We start from the raw sequence: 16,065 nt of genomic DNA on the forward strand, positions 1-16,065 counted from the left end.
AAACTAACTAGTTGCAATTTACAGAAATACCCACGCTAGAATTGCAGCGTAATAAAATTAATAATTCATCCTAGAATGTTAGTGAAACCCAAACTAGAAATAAATCTTCTGATTCATGTGTAAGTAGGTAGGTACACTATAAAATTACGTCGTAACACGAAAAATAACAAACTTGGCAACTTACAAGAAGACTTCATTTATTATGAGTAATTTTACTTACGGTTGGCTGTGTTTTGACTTTTGTCTTGGCCGAAAGTAAAGGAATAAATAATGTTACCTGATAATAGATACCGGAAACTAAAGGCCCGGTGCGTCGACCTCTTAATATTTTCCTTGTTCTTTCACACATTGTGTCGAATACTTAACACAATGTTTTGATTCCTCTAAAACAGCACGCGATCACGATTTCATCTGAATCGTAAACTTCAATGTTAAAACGATACTAATGGAACGCGAAATGTTTTTAATCGAGAAACGTAAACAGTATCGAAAAATAATCAATAGGATTTACATCTTCACCTTTTGCACTCGATTTGATTCGTGGAATATTATCGGTATAAATAAAGATTGCTTAGGCCGATCCGGCTGTTACAATTGTATCGAGCCCACGCTTTCCTGCGCCTGTACCTTCGCTTGAGATATAATAAATTCTAGGACCAGTTCGGTATCGGTTACTTATCTTGCGAAGGCGGCGCGTTTCCGCTGAATCTAAATTTTTGTCTAGTTTGTTATGTGCAAGTACTATGTAGAAAAAGATTTAGGCTCGTTTTTGAAAACCGATATATTTTATCTCGTTTTATGAAGTAGGTAAAATTTGAATAAACCTTGTTTATGTAGCTAAAGCACGACATTTAGGTAATGTCAGGAATTTCAGTAATTGTTTAATTAGACCTCAATTATAACTCGCAGCCCGCAGTTAAAAATTAAATATTTATAACACTTCCTTGTAGCACTTATGTTTATAAATGCTGTTTTAAATACTATGTTTACTGAATATGGGTTTAAGAAAATTCTCAAAGCTTTATTGGCCTAAATTTCCTCTATCCGAAACCATTTCTGGTCTACTCTATATCTTAAGTTGTGTACCTAATGTTAGTAGACACATATGCCTTTTAAATACGTCCTCATAACCGCAGTTATGTAACAAATGTAGAAAAGTGACCAGATCGAGGAGCCAGATCTTATCCATGCAGAAAGATATGTCTTATAGATACCCCAATTTAATCAGATCCTCTCCTTCCAGGTGATAGACTTCGGCAGCTCGTGCTACGAGCACCAGCGCGTGTACACGTACATACAGTCGCGGTTCTACCGCGCACCCGAGGTGATGATGGGCGCCAAGTACGGCATGCCCATTGACATGTGGTCCCTCGGCTGCATACTGGCGGAGCTGCTTACAGGTACGCTATAACTTGGTCTGATGAAGACGTTGAAAATTGTTGCTTAAGTCAAGAGTTGTATGTTAACGTTGTCACTGAAAATCAGTTTTACAGAGAGTCCTTTGTAAGGTATACTGAATCGGAAATCTCTGAATCGGTTATATCTTGTATAATGAGAGAATATATTAAAATGAATCACGTTGTCCAGCTGGAGGACCTTTTGTGATCAATGTTGAAATGAATGCCTTGGTCAAGCCATGAATTAATTGATCGCTAAATTTATAAAAATCATGGAATAGTATAACATAATTGCCTAGCATATTCAATTAAAATCTCGAAATAATTCGGTTGTAGGAATCCAACCAAATTCTTTAAGATCAGCTTCGAACTAGCATGTAAAGTATACAAATGAAATCAAAATACACATCACCTCCGATTTTATATTAACGAATTCTCTAAATAATAACCACACGCTTCGAACTGTCTTTTAATTTCCATTTCGTTGGAAACATCTTCTGATTTTTGAGGAAAATTTTAAAGAAAATACAAAACGTGAATATTCTCGCAATATAAATTGTTAGAAGCCGTGTCAGAAGAAAGAATTTCTGATAATAAAAGTTGGTACACAATACACATGCTCTTTTTCCCTAAAGCTGTAATTTGTATATTATTACATATTGTAAGAACATTGTTCGCTAGAGTTAAATAAACACTGGAAAATTACAAGATATTGGCATACAAATGCATGAGTCTGGTATCGTTATTACTTTGTAAAAATTTTTAAGCGAAAAACTAGCTGCTTTATAATTGCTGCATAATTTTTCCATGTAAATAATATCTGCTGAGTAAGCTGGTTCAGCCGGTAAAGTGTCTACATTAGTCACAAGGGAATTGTCCTCATGTTATATCCTTTTGTAATCATTTAGATTTCAGACAACTGTTTCAAGGATATAATTTTTGACCTTTAAAATTCCAGGGTTCCCACTCCTACCAGGAGAAGATGAAGCGGACCAGATGGCGTGCATCATCGAGCTGCTGGGCATGCCGCCGCAGAGGCTGATCGAGCAGGGCAAGCGGTCGAAGAACTTCATCAGCAGTAAGGGCCTGCCGCGGTACTGCACCGCCACCACACTGCCTGATGGAACCACGGTGCTAAGTGGAGGTAAGGATATGTTCTTGGTGTTAAACTTTTAGGGTTTTTTTGATTTTAATGCATTTGTATTCAAGATAGGAAAGCTATAAAATATACCTCGAGTTTGAGAAAGACATTAAGCTTGGAATAGATAAACCTATACATTACTTTTGAAATGTTAAGGGACAGAACATCAATAGGTTAGAAGTAAGACTATTCAAAAAAGGACGCTATAATGCTTCACGAACATGGACATCATCCCTATACTTTAAATCTTCTGTGATGATTCACAGTTTAAAATCAAAATGCTTCATACGAGTAGATACTATAAGTTAAATCAAAGCAGTGCCTCATTATCTGCTAATAACTCAAAATAGTCATAAAGGAGTGTCGTCATAATAAAGTTGAACCATGCATCTTAATTACACGGGACGACCAAAACGCCTGTGATCTAACCTCTTCCTGGTACAATAAATCTGAATCAGTTTAAAATGCTGCTTCCGCTATTCTCACTTCGTTTTGTGTTACGGCATATCTATTTATATGATAACTATCATCGGGATAAAAGTTGCTGACGTCACGGGTGCATCTGAATCACGCAGGCCAAGATCGGTACGCGAATGTTTTGACGCGACTCTCTCATGACACACCCTTGTCTGTGTTGGTGACTCGCCAGATAGACGAGATTCCTGGCGAATTCCTGACTCGTTTGTTGGTGTTTTTTTTGTTGTGTGATTCGGTAAAGGTTAATGTGCTGGATAACTGATCTTTGAAGGTATTTGGTGTAGGAAGAGAAAATTTTGATTGCTATGGAATTATATCAATTTGAAAATGTTATGGCAATCATTTAGCATCTAAATACAACTTTGGTCCGTTATAATCCTTACATTTTAGTAGACGTTTTATAAAATATGGACCAATTTACGCATAATCTTTGCATAAAACAAGCCCTTTGTCGCGTTGATTGGTCGATGCAAGTGAATTATTAGTGCTTTAAATGGTTATAACAGTTGAAATGGTCGTTTAACTTAATGATTTATTGCGGTCGCTGGATATGAATAACGTTATTGTCCGAATATTTTGGTATATTGCAAGTGACAAGTGAACAATGATGAAAATGAGTCTCGTTGTAAACGCAGTTGATGTCTAGTAAATTGGTACTGCAATCTAGGAATGGTTATAATGGTGCAATTTGTGCACATCCTTCCGTTATAAGATGGTTAGTTATTGACTTGAAATTATTCTGTAAATGCTATTGGGCTCGTTAGATAGGTAATAACGAATTCTAATTTCTATCAAGTGTTTATCATGTTTCCCAAATTATATGTATTGGGCGTCTTATATTTGTTATATTTCAGATATAAAATTAAGTATGTAGAAGTGCTAATATTTTATCAAGAGTCAAGACTTCGTTTAAATTGTGGTTTACCTTTAAAACGAATGGAGCTTTTAGTTCGAAGATAAAAACTATATATAATTTTAACTAGTTATTCTTTCATTAACGATCTAACAATAGAATGTCGACCTTTTTTAAGTGTTCGGTCGACCTCATCAAAATATATTATCTATAGTATTTGTTGTCAGAGTTGTGAAATCAACACTCTCGGCAAGGTTAACTTTAAAATCATTAGTTGTTAAAAACTGTTAATAGCCACACACCAATCTTCATAATCTTTGATTCTATGATAGCACTATTAAAAATACATAAAACGTTCGCTCCAATAGTTGTAATGATTTCAACAAACTTGTCTACGAGTAATAAATTAGCTCCTTCGTACACTTAAATCGTTAAATCGCGTACAAGACTCTTTGTTTCATTAGTGGTGTGTTTTTGTTTGATCTTTGGTGTTTGGAAATGCTGGGCGCTGGCCAAGTCTTTTGATTATTCATTATACTTTGTCTTGACCACTATTATTTGATCCCTGAAACTGAGACAATCTGACAGAGCTTGAGCTTGAGGAATCCTTGGGGATTTAAAATTAGGCCTTCGAGGAAACCAGTTTTTGTGTGATTGTGGCATTTGCGAACCTAACCTAATCTAGTCATCTTCACCTTACATGCTCTCACTCAGAATTTATCTAATGCTCATATCTTATTGCATTTCAAAGGCTATAATTTCATACATCGTCTTCTTTTCCACTTTCTTCCTTCTTATTACTTAATGTAATGAATCTTCTATTTGTCAAATTCCCTTTTTTGGACCCAAACGGGCATGATTTATGAAAAATGTCACAAACAACGCTTTCTTCATCTAACATTTAGTTAATTCAATGTAAACATAACGTTTGATATATCTGGAAATGTGCCAAATATAATGCGTAATGTTTCAAGTAATCCTATAATGTTTATTTCGTGTTGGATTTCGTCTCGAGTGCGTTCGTTCGTACAGTAAGCCCGCGTATGAAGTAGATTAATTAGTTCGGTGTCTGGTTTCTTTGTTTCGTTTTCAAAGTTCAAGGATAGGCATTAAATAGAAAGCGTAGCGATTATTTGTGGAAATTAGATGGAATTGCTTTAAACGGCCAGCGTTAAAAGAGGTTTTATTCTTAGTGAAGTTGTGTCTCGAGCGAGACACATAGGGTTTCAGTTTAGAGTTTCAGCTTTTGTTTTACTGCATAGCTTTTAATTACCGGAATAATATTTTAGTTGCATGTTGGTAAGGTAGTGCTGAGAATAAACTTGACCGAGCAAAGTTTTATTGGCTTGCAAGTTTAAAACAGAATTCATTAATTATTATCAAAACTAGCTGAAACACCCTAGGCACTATAACTACTAGTAGGAACTATTTACAAGCAAAAAAATAAATAAATACATATATAGCATCTACAAATAGCATATCTTAACAACACCAATAACACACTATTGAGTCATTAAATAAACGATCAAAATGTTTGATTTCTCAATACAGAAATCAGAATTAGTTCTGTCCTTTTATGTCACGTTGATTAGCAGATATAGGAAGAGTGTATCGAGATGTTCGTGCTCAGTAGTCACGAATTAATATAACCGGCGCAATTAAGACGCCAGTATGATTCGCTTGATGTGTCCGTCGAGTGGCATTTGGTATAATGCAGTTGATATTTAGAATTGATGATCTTTGCGAATATGATAGCGCTACGTAATATATTGAGGGTTAAGTACTTATTGTGCAGTGAGATTTATGATTTCTGAATCTTTGGTTGCAAAGACTGGGAGTTAGTTTGCTAGATGTACAGGTTTTTGATTTGTGATATTTAACTGAAAGTTTAAGTATTTACATAAGGTTACGAATATTTTATGGGGGTGCTCACTGGGGTGCATTTTTTTGTTTTATATGCATTAGGCTGCCATCAGACAGACTGCAACACAACAACCGCACGAAGTCGCATTAGTAACCGCACGCAGTTGCTATACTCAACTGCACGCAGTTGTCTGCAGTCGGGTCCGACTTCACGCAGTCGAAACCAAGCATGTAGGCCAAGAGTTAGTGTAAGGTTTGACGTCGAAATGGAAGCACACACGTTACGTCTCTTAAGGCGACTACACCACCGAAACTAGCGCCCCCCCAACATTTTATTTTTTTACTCCTAAACCAGATCAAATTTAAAAAATCTAGCTCGGTACTTTGCTAGTGTTTCATTATTTTGCATTCGGTAAATAAGGAGAACTTTTGATTACCGCCAAAAGTGGCCACTTTTGGCGGTAATCAAAAGTTCTCTAGAATAATGAACAGTTAGAATAGTGAAAAGTAATACCAAAAATACTACAAGTAATATACTAGCAAAGTACCGAGCTAGATTTTTTAAATTTGATCTGGTTAAGGAGTAAAAAAATAAAATGTTCGGTGGCGCTAGTTTCGGTGGTGTAGGCCTCTTAATATTATTACGGCGCCGCCGCCGCCGGCGATATAACCGAATTAAAAAACTGCAAAATACACCACGAATGTGGATTGATCCTTTGCTATTATTTTGCCATACGGAATATTATTTTGCTATTATTTTGCGTTCGGTTCTTTGACTGACTGCACACTAACTGTATGCAGTAGCGGTGGACAGCATGCGGCGACGCTACCCGACTTCAGCCGACCGCGCGAAGTTGAACGCGCGACTGTATGCAGTTGATATTGACTTCACTCGACTGCAGCCGACTGCGTGCAGTTGATATCATGACAGCATGAAGTCGAACACACAACTGCTTGCAGTTATATATATCGACCGCGCGCAGTTGCTGCGATGCAGTCTGTCTGATGGCACCCTTACAGTAGAATTACATCAACAATATCATGTTACATATCGTAGTAATTAATACAACAATTTATAATTTCAGGAATGTCAAGGAGAGGCAAGCCGCGAGGCCTGCCGGGCTCTAAGAGCTTCGTCACAGCTCTGAAGGGCTGCCAGGATAAATACTTCATCGATTTTATTAGGAGGTATGCTTGAATTAGATTTTATTTCAAAACTATCTTATACAAATTCGTACACTTAATTAATATAAATAAAACAAAAATTGAGAAGCCTGTAAATATCTACTTCTACATTCTACATGAGTGTTCATATTCGTGATGTACTCAGTTAAGTTGCTAAATGTTACATACACGTTTCTTTTAATCAATCAGTTAATAATTAATATCCTAACGTATACATGTACGGTTTCTAGATCTGGTACTGAACACTAATGTGATTCTTACTATGTATATTTTTTTCTTTTCCATTATTAGTTTTTCATTATCTAATATACCTCTTTCACAGGGTGACTAAAATAATAAAAAATACGTTCGCACTCTGGGTCTGCCGCGCTGAAGCTATTGCATAGCATAGGTTGGAGTGGGGGGGTGTTAGTTTTATTTTCGTTATGGAATTTCTTGATTCGGTCGCCGCAGACCGCAATAAAAGCTATGCAATAACTTAAAAAAAAAAAACACTTTTCTTTTAAAACTTGTATAAATTGTCATCACCACGTTCCAGATGCCTCGAGTGGGAGCCGGAGAAGCGGCTGACGCCCGCGCAGGCGCTGCGGCACGCGTGGCTGCGCCGCCGGCTGCCGCGGCCGCCGCACGACGACGAGCCGAACCACGTTAGTATGGGCCACCGCCGCGCGGCGCAGACCGCGTGCGCTGACAAATAGGTTTGTTTCGGTTTCGCTTGCCGTGGCCAGGGTGTGACGGTGCCTTTACATTTGGTCGGGTTATATCGATATAGGTTAGGTGTTACTTGATAGGTAATGTGTAGTTTTGTTGTGAGCATAGGGGTACGTGCGATATTAATAGAAAGAAAGAAAGAAAACGTTTATTTAATGGCACATAGCCTCACAAGTACATAATGAAAACAATTTATACAAATACAAACAAATAGGTTAATTTACAAAACTAATTGGGTCATCCGTTTGGGATTTTATGTGGCGATGCGTTTTAATAATTATTTCAGAAAAAGAGATTTATTATTATTATTACTATATTTGGTATTATGATTTATAACAGTACGTGCGGTGAAAGGTTAAATAATAGTTTATTATAGAAACATATTGCGACGGGCAGTTTTCATGCTTTTAAAAAAATGGAAGACTTAAAAAACCTTTGAAGAAAATTATGACACTTGATAACTAGATATTTTTTTTTTAATTCTTTTAACTATATTTTATTATACGAAATAATAACCGAATTGTTTTATATAGAAAAAGTATGAAATTTCTGTATAACAGCGATAGAAGTATCGGCTAGTTTTCTGCTTAAAATACAAATTGTTTCGACGCTAATAAAATATTGAATTAGTTTAAAGTAGATTATTCTTCAGCTTCATATATATATATCAAGATATATCAATTACCAAGTAAAAGCAATATGTGTGTAAAGTGTGATATTTAGTGCCTAAATTTGATTTGCCGTAGTTACACTTTGGCTTGATGCAATACAACAACACTGTGTGCTACACTTTAATTTTAATTTCTTTAAAAATATATTATTTAAAAGGTGAGAAAAGTCGTATTTTAAACCTATATCATAGCTTTTAAATTTGAGTAATCTATTAAATTATATCTTCAGAGTTGTTTATTAAATAAATAATTTTAACTGCATTAAATATGTAATTATATCTCTCAAAGTTAGCAACGCCCTGGCTATGGTTTTATTTTTTGTTGTTTTATTTTGTAAAATGCAAAATTTGTGGTCGCCATTTGGGTTTAATTTGAATCCACAAATTGACCATTTTATGTTTTACTTTCTTTATTTTATGTGGCATTTATCTTTTGTTTTTACCAAACAACTTGGTTATATTTATTATATGATTCAAGGTTCATATTTATTTAAGAAAATTTGTCAGCGTATTAGATTAGTATTAGTCAATATGTAATTTCAAATAGATCTAATGTGCTTTGGCCTATCAAATTGTATTAGTTATATTATGTATAATGTATATGGTATTAATATTATCTCTATTAGACACAATATTCGAGATTTAAGATTACTTTATATGTTATTCCTATAATTAATTATTAATCGTAAATCATATGAAGTAATCTACAAATTAATATCTACCTATCTAATTCTAGTAGGTAATTTCCCGCACAATTAAAGCAAATGACAGCGCACACAGAATAAAAAGTAGGCTTCGCGCGCACAGTTGCTTGAGAATGTGAAAACATCCTTATAAATTCTGTATTAAATAAAAATAAAAAGGAATACAACTATGGAATAGTAAAAAAAAATATTATTTCGTTCAGAAATGATCCTAAATCAACATTGCGACATTGCGATTTGTTTTGTGGATCTGGCATTGAAATTTCATACAATTAGTTTTATAATTCGAGTTTCACATACACACTTCACAAATGTTCCCGCGTATCTTATGTGTACGTGAAGCCTATTTGTATTAAATGCGCGCTGTTGTCTGCTGTAAAGATTGGCGTACAAAAAATCTATCGAAAAATCTTCTATGTATATATAAAACATTCAACCAAATTAACACCTTATTTCGTAGCAGTAATGTTCAAAGTCTAATGCACACATTCATTAGAAAACTCTGCTTTATAGACGCGTAGGCAGAGTTTTGCGTCGTTGTTTATAGTTGTATGGTATGCCTCGAGCATAAATTGAGTCACAAGGCTGCGTTTCTACCAGATATATGCGATAGTATCGCTTCATTTACCTGTGCTGACCGAGGCGAGGTAAATGGAGCGATATTGTTGTCTTTTTTTGCAAATACATCCCCTCACATATCTGGTGAAAAAGGACCCTAATAAGGAAGTAGTCAATACGACGTGTGTTTATAAAGTGTGTGTGTTGCGCAGTCGAGTAGCGGTAGCGGCGCGGGCGCGGGCGCGGGGGGCGCGCGCGGCGGGTCGCTGCGCACGCCGCTCGCGCGCACGCCTGTCACGTTCAACGCGTCGCAGGTCGCCAGTGAGTATGCGAATACATAATATAATGTTATATAGTATATACCCTCGTGTCTGCGTGTAGTGTTGAGCAAATTTGTACCGGCAGTGGGGCTGGCGCGGGTGGCGGCATACTTCAGTATTTTTAACAGTGATCCGTTCTCGTGGATGAATCTGATTGAATTTTCTTATTTTTGAAAACAAGGAACAATAATTAACTGCTTGCCTTGTTTCTTCAGTCTCCAGTTATGAAAACGTAACAAACGGTTCATTAATTTTTTGCCGAAACTTGTTTTTCTATACAATAAGCAGCACAGGTAAGCTGAAATATGTTTTCATAATTTCCAGAAGCGAAACTGCAAGCGGCGCTATCAGAGGAGAGCGGCAGCGTGGTGGGCAGCGTGGGCGCGGTGAGCGGGCTGAGCGGGGGCGCGGGGGCGGCGGGCGCGGGGGCGGGGGGCGCCGGCCGCTACTGGGCGCCGGGCAAGCTGCCGCACCTGCCCGCGCCCTCCTAGCGCCCGCCGTCCGCGCGCCGCCTGGCGAAGGTGAGACAGCTATACACACATGTACACACACACGCACACGGACAAAGATCTGTACATACGGACGTGCACACGCACACACATAACACTCTCACACGGGTCAAAGATATACATTAACATGAAGGCACAAAACACATGCATGCAATCTTACACGCACATAGGCACATATACAATTATACATGCATACAAAAGCACGTATACACGAGTGGACTTCTCCACGCACTTACACGCGCACACGTGTGCACGCAGCTCGTTAAATTCATAACATATACAATAAAAGATCCTTGTTGGACTCGGGTACAACATTATTTTAGTAAGTCTATGCATGTAGTACCACATCTTGCAACAACACTGAATTAATGTCTTGAAAGAAGAATGTACACATTTATACAGAAGTTTATTGCATTTGCATTTACTGGGGTAAACATGTACACTGTTTTACATAATAATACACAATTATTAGGTTAAGTATATCATATCTTTATTTGTAATGTAGCATAATTTAATCATATTGTATATTATATGAAAAATTACAGTTAAATAATGTGTAACTTTTTAATGTCCTACATAATTCATGATAAATATGATAATAATCGAGTAAAAGAGGATGATGAGGTATGTTGTTTTAAGAAATTGTATTTTTTCTTAATTCTTTCAACTACTTTCGATCTAAATATAAAATTTCTTGAATGTTTGTGTGTCTGAGAGCATGAAACCCCCTTTTTTCTGATATTAGTTATTAAGCACAAATTATTTGATATTACTTAGATCCTCCCACACTCTTTTTTCCCCCTGTATTGTCTGTTATGTGTCTGCTTTCCCCCCTTTTTCTGAACTGGAATAATTCAATTCAAAATAAGCCCTGGCTAAATTAATAAGTCAATTAAGAAATCAGCCATCAAGCTCAGCAGCTGCATTTAAAACCCATTGGCTAGGTACCTAGCTTGCGTTCGATGGGGCAAAATCAATATTCTGAGGCCGTATTATGACCTCTTTAATTTCCAGACAGAATATTACACCGTGAATTCAACTGACTGGCAAATCCATATTATAATCGCAATAACCAGCCATGGTTAATTATGGTATTAGATGAATTTGCCAGTCAGTTCAATTTACAGTGTAAACTGACTGGTAATAAGAGGTCATAATACGGCCCCTGATGTTTAGACCAAACTTAACGAATCGAATTATTCCAGTTCCATCTATGTGATCGCACCGCACGAGCCGACGGCAGCTGACCGACTGATAACAGTTGGTGTGTTTCAGGTGTCGTCGCTAGAGACGCCGCGGCGCGCGGCGGGCGGGCCCGCGCGGCTCGACCTCGAGCGGCGCAGCCTCGACCTCGAGCGCGAGCTGCGCGCCGAGCGCGACTCCGACGCGTCGCTCGACGAGCGCGACCACCTCGTGTGATGTGCCGCCTGCCACATGCTGCTCTCAGCGCCATCTAGCGGCGAACGCGCGAACTGAACAACGCGCCCGTTTTGAGCACAGCGCCATCTAGCGGCGAGTGCGCGAACAGGGCGAAGTGCCCACGTTGAGCATAGCGCCATCTAGTAGCAAGTGTGCGAACTAAACGACGTGCCCGCGTTGAGAACAGCGCCATCTAGCGGCCCGGACAGTGATAGTGATCTGTGCTAGTGAAGTTTGGAATCCGCGCGCTTTTCTACGTCACCGTTGCCGCGTTTTTGTTTTTATTCTCTAAAATAAACTACTCTATGTAGTGACCTTTTGTATCGTTTAATACTCGTGTAATGTTCATTTTAAGCTGAAACGAATTGAATTGTGACGGCAATTCATCGGTCGAATGATATAATATTAATATTGTAGGTAAATACACAGTGCTGTATTTTTGTCTTATTCGATTCGATGGTTGTGCGAAATTGTGCTCGTTGTACGTATACTGATTTACATGTTCCTAATTAATAGTGTACTCCTTGTGTAATATGAAACGTGAAGTTGTAAAATTGACTACATTGCTCGCAGTAGAAAAGATAAATATAGTGTAGCTATACCTTTTGTCCTTTTTGGGTTAAGAATAATCTAGTTAGTTTTACGACTTCACTTTCCGCGGCAACGATGGCGGAGAATGATCGTGAGACATTTTCGCTTGACGGCGTGCGTTTAAAAGAATCTAGTGCGTAGTGGCAAAATTGATCTCAATAAATAAAATAAAGACTACGAAATGAAACGTAAATAAATACGAAAAAATTTAGTGGAATTGTGCGAGTAACCTATCGTGTTTTACTGTTTTCTATGTATTATACATGTAACGTAAGGACATTGTGTCGTTGTTAGTGCCTGCTAAGTCTGGTTTAGTGTTAGGGACCTCGACCACTGTTTAAGGATACTCTTTAAACAAACCGAACGACTTGAAAACTTTCGAGAGTTTAATTTTTCCCGGCTTCACGCTTAACGTACAAATGAATTCTTAGAATCTTGCACTGATGATACGCAAGATTTTAACAGAATTTAAAATTTAACTCGAGTGCGATAAAGCGATTACTTTTTAATTTTTATATAATAAAAAAAAAATTATCTCTCGAAACATTAGTTTAAGTGAACTATTAATGTGTGTGACTAAACAATTTTCTACTGAAACAAAAATGTTTTAATTTTAATTTTATAACTCGACTTCTTGTAGTTATATCCGAGTGATGTATTTCGCTGTATTTCATAGTGAAACGGTGACCTTATTATTGGAATTCTTAATGGATATAAGGGTAGATAGATACAAGGCCTTCTAGTTAAGGAGCTAAGCGATTTTGTTTGTGAATAGGCATAGTTGTGATTTTAATGTTGTATACAGTGGATTGTAGACGAGTATTTTAATTGTATCGGCCATTGTGTATCAAATGAATGTGTTAAATAGTATCTGTTCTGGTTTAGACTGTTTTGAAATTATAATTCATATATTATGTTGATGTAATTATGTAAGGATGTATTACGTCATTATCTAAAAGCAGACTGTCCTTAGAAAAATAGTTTTGAAATAATTTAAACCAGATATATAACTAGTACATAAACGGCATTTTATTTATCATAACACAATGTTCCTTTTGTAATGTACAGTCAAACATATCAATGCATGAACAAACGTGAAATGAACAATAATTGATTTTATGTTGACTTTACTTGTGCAATTATTATTAAGTGATGTTTAACAGGTTTTTCTTATTTTGTATTTCATTGCATGAAAGATGCATAATACGACGGAACGGCGTTGCAAATATTGATAAAAAAAATAGCAATAGACAGAATTGAGTAGTTAATGAAGCTGTTGTTACTTTCAATTGCAATGCCGACGTCGTATTGTGTCAGATATATCGAGATCTTTTATGAATAAAAGTGTTTCACCCCCGTGCAATATGTTTGACAAAAATATAATTTTTTTTATTGCTTAATTTGTCTTCCTACGATAATTGTACCAATTACAAAGGCCTATTATCTGTATAATCGTAATGCATTTTTATTTTCGTTTAGTTTATAGTCGATTTCTTTTTCATTATGTATGTGATTACATAGTTATAATAGTTTATAAATGAAATGCACATGATTATTGTGATTTTGTATATGCGAGAATTTGTGAGGCGAAAATTACCAGTGTTGAAAATGAATAAAACAATGTGGTCAAGGAATTTGGAAAGTGTTTTCATATTGGAGTTTATTTTGCATTTATATTATTATTTTTTATGATTTTGGTCCTTCGAGTATTACGCAATATTAGTACGCACAATCAGTATGAAGACATTTATTTTACGTTTAATAGAACATTTAAGAAGCTATTAACCAAATAAAAGTGTTTAACTGATTGGATGTGTGTATAAATGGTAATTCTAATCTACTAGTAAATTAAAATGTACTGTGATCATTTAGATTTAAAAATAACTTTAAATTTCTATCATTGGTAATTTTCGTAAATATAATATGCGGTTAAAGTTGTTTTGGAAATTTATGATTAATCGCGTGTTTTTAAAATTGACAGTAACACTATACTCAACGTAGCATTTTTCGGGTATCATTTAATTTGACTGCCTTTCGTTTATTATGCTCAATAGATTGTAGTGGTCAAATAAACTCGTTTAAGTACAGACAGGTGGCGATACTAGTTTATTTTTACCCAAATAGCGGTTTAAGGTATATAGTCAATTACTATAGCTTATTTTAACTGGAATGCTGGTTGATTGCGGTTCGTAACCGAATAAATGACGGTAGTTTTTGAAAACTCATTGGCAAGACTGCAGCGACATCTAGAGTGATTCGTCCGAATAACAAGGTTTTGTTTGCACTGTAGAATATTGAAAATTGTAAATAATTGTTGTATGAATTAATTTTCTTACAGTTAATGGATAAGTTTGGATTTTTTTAGTATTATTTACTACTCAAACACCTTTTTACCTACCATCTTGTCATCTCTCTGCTTGCGTATTCCGTCCAATGATCTACTCTTGCCATTGACAGTTCTTTTTCTGTAACTCTTAGATATTAATGTTCACGTCTAGAGTAGGGAATGTGTGCCGTCAATAAACTCTTTCGACACGAGAATATATCCGATTAGTTAAGTACAAACACTTCTAGAGACAGTAAAGGTTTCCACCGGGATGGTTCACTCAGATGGCGCCACAGTCGGACTCCATCTTGGCATTGATCAGTATTAAAATAATATTTCGTTGAAAGTCTCGCATCGCTACTGCCAAGTACATTTAATTAATTATAAGTTAAATTTGCTATATTTACATATAGGAAAAGTCTAGTTACTATTATTATATAGCTTTTGTTCGACCGCTGCATTTCTCTTATACCCTAGTTATTTTGTAACGTTGTGTTCTCATTTTGTATCTAAAGCTGCTGTTTCACGCGTTGAAACTCGTAGCGACAATGTGAATACTATACAATTTAAATAAATGAATTATATAATGAATTTGGTTGTTTTATTGATGGTTATTAATTGTGATACTTACACAGTGCAATAAAACTTATGCAGGAACCTGGCTGTTACCCGCAGTTTTCATCCGCGTCCTCAAAGAATATTCCTATTGGATTAAGTTATATCACTCACTAGCCTTTTTAGTTTTAACTATCTCCAGGCAAAAAATAATTCTATATATATTAGATAAAATCACTTCATTGCGAAAGGAAAGAATGACAAAAATAAGAAAATCGGCTTGTAGACGCCTTTGATCTACTTTTGATCAACCTTATGAAAAGGGAAAATAGTAAATGAATAGATATAATCTATTTTTTCTTCAGTTTCGCCTTATGAGAGTAAATAATTTTCAATTTTTTTATGATATTTTAATTTAGTCACAAAATCAAAAATCAGTTCAAGGGAAAATCAGATTCTGCAGTTACCTAATGTTTAGAATTTGAGTTTTATTTAGTTTGGATCGTGATTATAACTCACAAAATATTGTTGTTATTATAACGATGCAGTCCTTCATAATACTGAATTATAATATTATTAAGGACTAAGGTCGATCTGTATTTCCTGTATTCTTTTCTGTCTTTTCTCGCAGGTAACTAAGTAAGCGTTTGTGTAAAATCAGGTTTTTCAACAATACAATTAAATATTTTTATTTTATCGTAATTTTATGATAATATAAAATGATAGGAATATGATGCAAACAGTTGTGAAGATGACCTTACTTGAGAGAGGGAAAAACAATAATAC

General features: G+C 35.9%; 1 protein-coding gene and 1 long non-coding RNA gene across 2 annotated transcripts in view; both read left to right on the forward strand.

The window, feature by feature from the left end:
- The window catches only part of LOC123703379 (dual specificity tyrosine-phosphorylation-regulated kinase 2), a gene marked incomplete at its 3' end in the record, with an annotated part of 125,886 nt that extends 116,070 nt beyond the window's left edge, over window positions 1-9,816 (forward strand). Inside the window, exons 2-6 of the mRNA XM_045651294.1 lie at window positions 1,244-1,400; window positions 2,356-2,541; window positions 6,817-6,919; window positions 7,455-7,563; window positions 9,772-9,816. Of these exons, the coding sequence (XP_045507250.1) occupies window positions 1,244-1,400; window positions 2,356-2,541; window positions 6,817-6,919; window positions 7,455-7,563; window positions 9,772-9,816 (600 nt within the window). The remainder of the gene's footprint in view (window positions 1-1,243; window positions 1,401-2,355; window positions 2,542-6,816; window positions 6,920-7,454; window positions 7,564-9,771) is intronic.
- A 2-nt stretch (window positions 9,817-9,818) lies between these two features.
- LOC123703571 lies at window positions 9,819-15,315 on the forward strand. The gene is made up of 3 exons (XR_006753015.1): window positions 9,819-9,880; window positions 10,204-10,400; window positions 11,664-15,315. It is a non-coding gene; the product is annotated as an uncharacterized LOC123703571 (long non-coding RNA).
- Window positions 15,316-16,065: the final 750 nt, after the last annotated feature.

This window comes from Colias croceus, chromosome 26 (assembly GCF_905220415.1).
Source record: "Colias croceus chromosome 26, ilColCroc2.1".
Taxonomy (NCBI): domain Eukaryota; kingdom Metazoa; phylum Arthropoda; class Insecta; order Lepidoptera; family Pieridae; genus Colias; species Colias croceus.